This window comes from Chenopodium album, chromosome 6 (assembly GCF_948465745.1).
Source record: "Chenopodium album chromosome 6, dcCheAlbu1.1, whole genome shotgun sequence".
NCBI classification, from domain to species: Eukaryota; Viridiplantae; Streptophyta; class Magnoliopsida; order Caryophyllales; family Amaranthaceae; genus Chenopodium; species Chenopodium album.
The window spans coordinates 65739933-65742839 of NC_137839.1; the positions used below are offsets into that span (position 1 = coordinate 65739933).

Here is a 2907-nt window from a genome sequence, read left to right on the forward strand (position 1 = left end):
TAGCTGGGGGTTTTGGAAGAGGCGCCAACGTTGACGGGCAAGCAAAGCCTGGTTAACCAAAGCTGAGCTACGAAGACCCAATCCTCCTAAACCTTTCGGAAGATGCAGAATTGAGGCTGAAGGAAACGCCATACCTTTCGAAGAGGAAGAATACCTCCACCTGCCAACAAGTTATCAATATATCCGAGTTTTATTAATACATATATGATCCTTGGTATGATTTCATTATTTGTAAAACTTAGGCCTTAAACCATGAGCTTGGCCTAGTCAATCTGACACACATAGCTCCATGATTTAAAGAAAAAAACAAGAAGCCTGGACTTTCTGCGATAAGAGGGCCGAGATATGCTAGCGTTTGCATATCTCAGTTGTAATGAATTTGGATCAAACTTATTGTTACAACTCTTACAAGTAAGTCAGTCAGCCAACAACCTACTTAAACCAAAGACAACACAAAACCAGACTGTAAAAGTAGAACTAAATAAACTTTCACAACTCGTTGGGTTTCCATATACGATCAAACTACCCGTAGAGATTCTTCTAAGTTCTAACAGCAAGAGCAACCAGCGCGCTGAACAGCTTTTTCAACAAGCATGCACAAGCAGCTAAACTTCTTCATCAAGATCATATTCCATCACCTTTTCCCAGGATTTGAGTGTCTTATCTTCAGTATCGGTTTTGTACAGTGCCAGACGGTTTATTTTGAAGCTCAAGTTGCCAAGGGTGTCGTCCAATGCATTAGCTCTCTCTTGAGCTATCTTCTTCTCTTCATCAGTTAAATCCGCATAAAGAAGGCTCATGTGTGGCATGTAAGCTACACAATTACATTTAGATATGATCATCAGAGAAGAGCGAACTTAGTTCAGTAGAATAATCAGGCTAGTAATTCTTCAGTAAACTGTCATCATATCAGTAATATGATAATATCAAACAGACTGATCCAAGTGCAGGAATAAAAGTGTCAATCATCCAACTTTTTCAAAGATACTTCTGTTTAAGGGAGCACAAACTTTAAATTTAATTATTAAAAAAAAAAAACGGATTAAAGGTTGCAGAGGGAGCGCAAACTTTAATTAAAAAAAACAAAAAACAGATTTATTCAGAGTAATGTAATACAAATGCCACATTGTCCAAAGTGAGCTTTTGAATGTATAAAAAGCTACAGCAATCAATAATGTATTTCGTAATGACAGTAACTCAAGATTGCCTAGAATTCATAATTTGCACAAAATATGAATTAACAAGGATAAATGATCAAATAACCAGAAAGTTAATATATGTCAATAGATTGCAGAGTATAGAAGTATCTGAACAGCATTGTTCTGTAACTTCTGAACTCTGATTTTCTTCCTGTTTTGAACTTAACAATAAAAACAATAGTTTAAGTAAAAGTTTATATTCATCTTCTTAAGATTAATAAGCCAACTTAACAAATTAAGTTAAGATACAGATATTTTGCCCATTAAAACTATTGCTGTATGAAGTAATACCAATATACCATAGAGAATATACATTTATCTCATCTAACACTTAACCATATCCATCAATTTAATTAAAATTATAATAGGAAGCAGTATCCAATTCAACTTACGTGCGGTGCGATTATAACCAAAATGTCCACAGCAATGATCACTAGTTTCAACTACCTGTAAATTAAATCAATAAACATTCTAAGTCAGATATTAATCATATTATGGAGTAAAAGACCAACTCAATTGATTGCCTTGAAAATGATCATACTCAAGAAAATGATTGCCTCGAAAATGACCATTCTCAAGAAAAGTTCCATACATATATGACATAAACCAATCAATCAACTTTCAATTGAATAAATTACATTTTTCAATTTTTTAAAGTCACCTAAATCATCTTCACCAAATTAAAAAAATGTCACCTGAATCATAAACAATAAAGCAACAATATCCAACATAACAGATTATCTACCAAACTCTTCAATCAACTGAAATACTCGTATTTCTAACCACTACTTCCTTGGTTCCTCCGTTTTCTTCAATTAAAATACATATATAAAAATCACGGTTGTCAATGTACAACTTTTTATTAACATTTTTAGGCAAAAATTTGAATGTGAAATACAACTTAAGTTGTTTTTCTAATCACAAAAGACATGTAATATGATAACTAGCATAAAAGTCAAAATATTACGATTAAACAAGGACGTACCTGAGGGGTGGTGTCAAGGAGAAGGTAAACACACTGATAAAAGAAAGTTCCAGTGGAGACGCCCCTACCATGAGCAGTATACGCCTTCAACCCTTTACACGCTAATTTAAATTTATCAACTGCATCTTCTGGATTCATTGTGATGGCCCCCACAACAGTAACATGAGGATCAAAATCAGGACCGTTGAATTCTGATCGGAGGGTGTTCATCACATTTTTCACCCTCTGCTTCACATCTTCTGATGGAAGTCCCCACACCGAATACACTTCTGTTTGGGTCGCCATTTCTTTCTCTCTACAAATTTGACTTTTTTTTTCCTGAAAATTGTAGGAATTTGTATGAGTGTTAGTGGGATTTTGAGGATTGTTATGAAGAAATTGGGGAATTTGTTCTGATTAGCAAGTGGAAAATTAAATATTTGGGTTTGTTAATTTTTAATTTGATGGTCAAGTCTTTTTTTATTTTGAATTTTGTGATTCGGTGGATGTGCTGTTATGTTTGTTTGTCCCATTCATTCGCATGTTCTACGTATATGCGGCTTTTGATCCACTCTAGACCTAATCATGGGCCGGACTGGGATGGGCTGAGCTGGGATGGGCTTTGTGAAAAACTTAACCCATTTCGAGCCAAAGATTTTGGCCGATTCGTCTTAGTCATTAGTCTCATACTCTCATTACTCACCCACTTCTTTGAGAATCTTTAATCTTTAATTTTTATTTTAT

The 2907-nt window shown here is 34.6% G+C and overlaps 1 protein-coding gene across 1 annotated transcript; it reads right to left on the reverse strand.

The window, feature by feature from the left end:
* Positions 1-321: 321 nt before the first annotated feature.
* Positions 322-2676, reverse strand: LOC145635027 (cyclic phosphodiesterase-like). Its single transcript, XM_081686332.1, has 3 exons — positions 2185-2676; positions 1592-1646; positions 322-814 (listed from the first exon to the last, which is right to left on the reverse strand). Exons 1-3 carry the CDS (start codon positions 2467-2469, stop codon positions 606-608), a joined length of 549 nt encoding a protein of 182 aa, XP_081542458.1. The 5' UTR covers positions 2470-2676; the 3' UTR covers positions 322-605.
* Between the last annotated feature and the right edge of the window lie 231 nt (positions 2677-2907).

Bases quoted from the DNA above. Each gene is read 5' to 3' on its own strand.
- LOC145635027 (XM_081686332.1), bottom strand. From the start codon at position 2,469: ATGGCGACCCAAACAGAAGTGTATTCGGTGTGGGGACTTCCATCAGAA. The intron at 1,647-2,184 runs GTACGTCCTTGT...TTTAATTTACAG, and splicing joins TCCTTGACACCACCCCTCAG to GTAGTTGAAACTAGTGATCA. The intron at 815-1,591 runs GTAAGTTGAATT...GTAATTGTGTAG, and splicing joins TGGTTATAATCGCACCGCAC to CTTACATGCCACACATGAGC.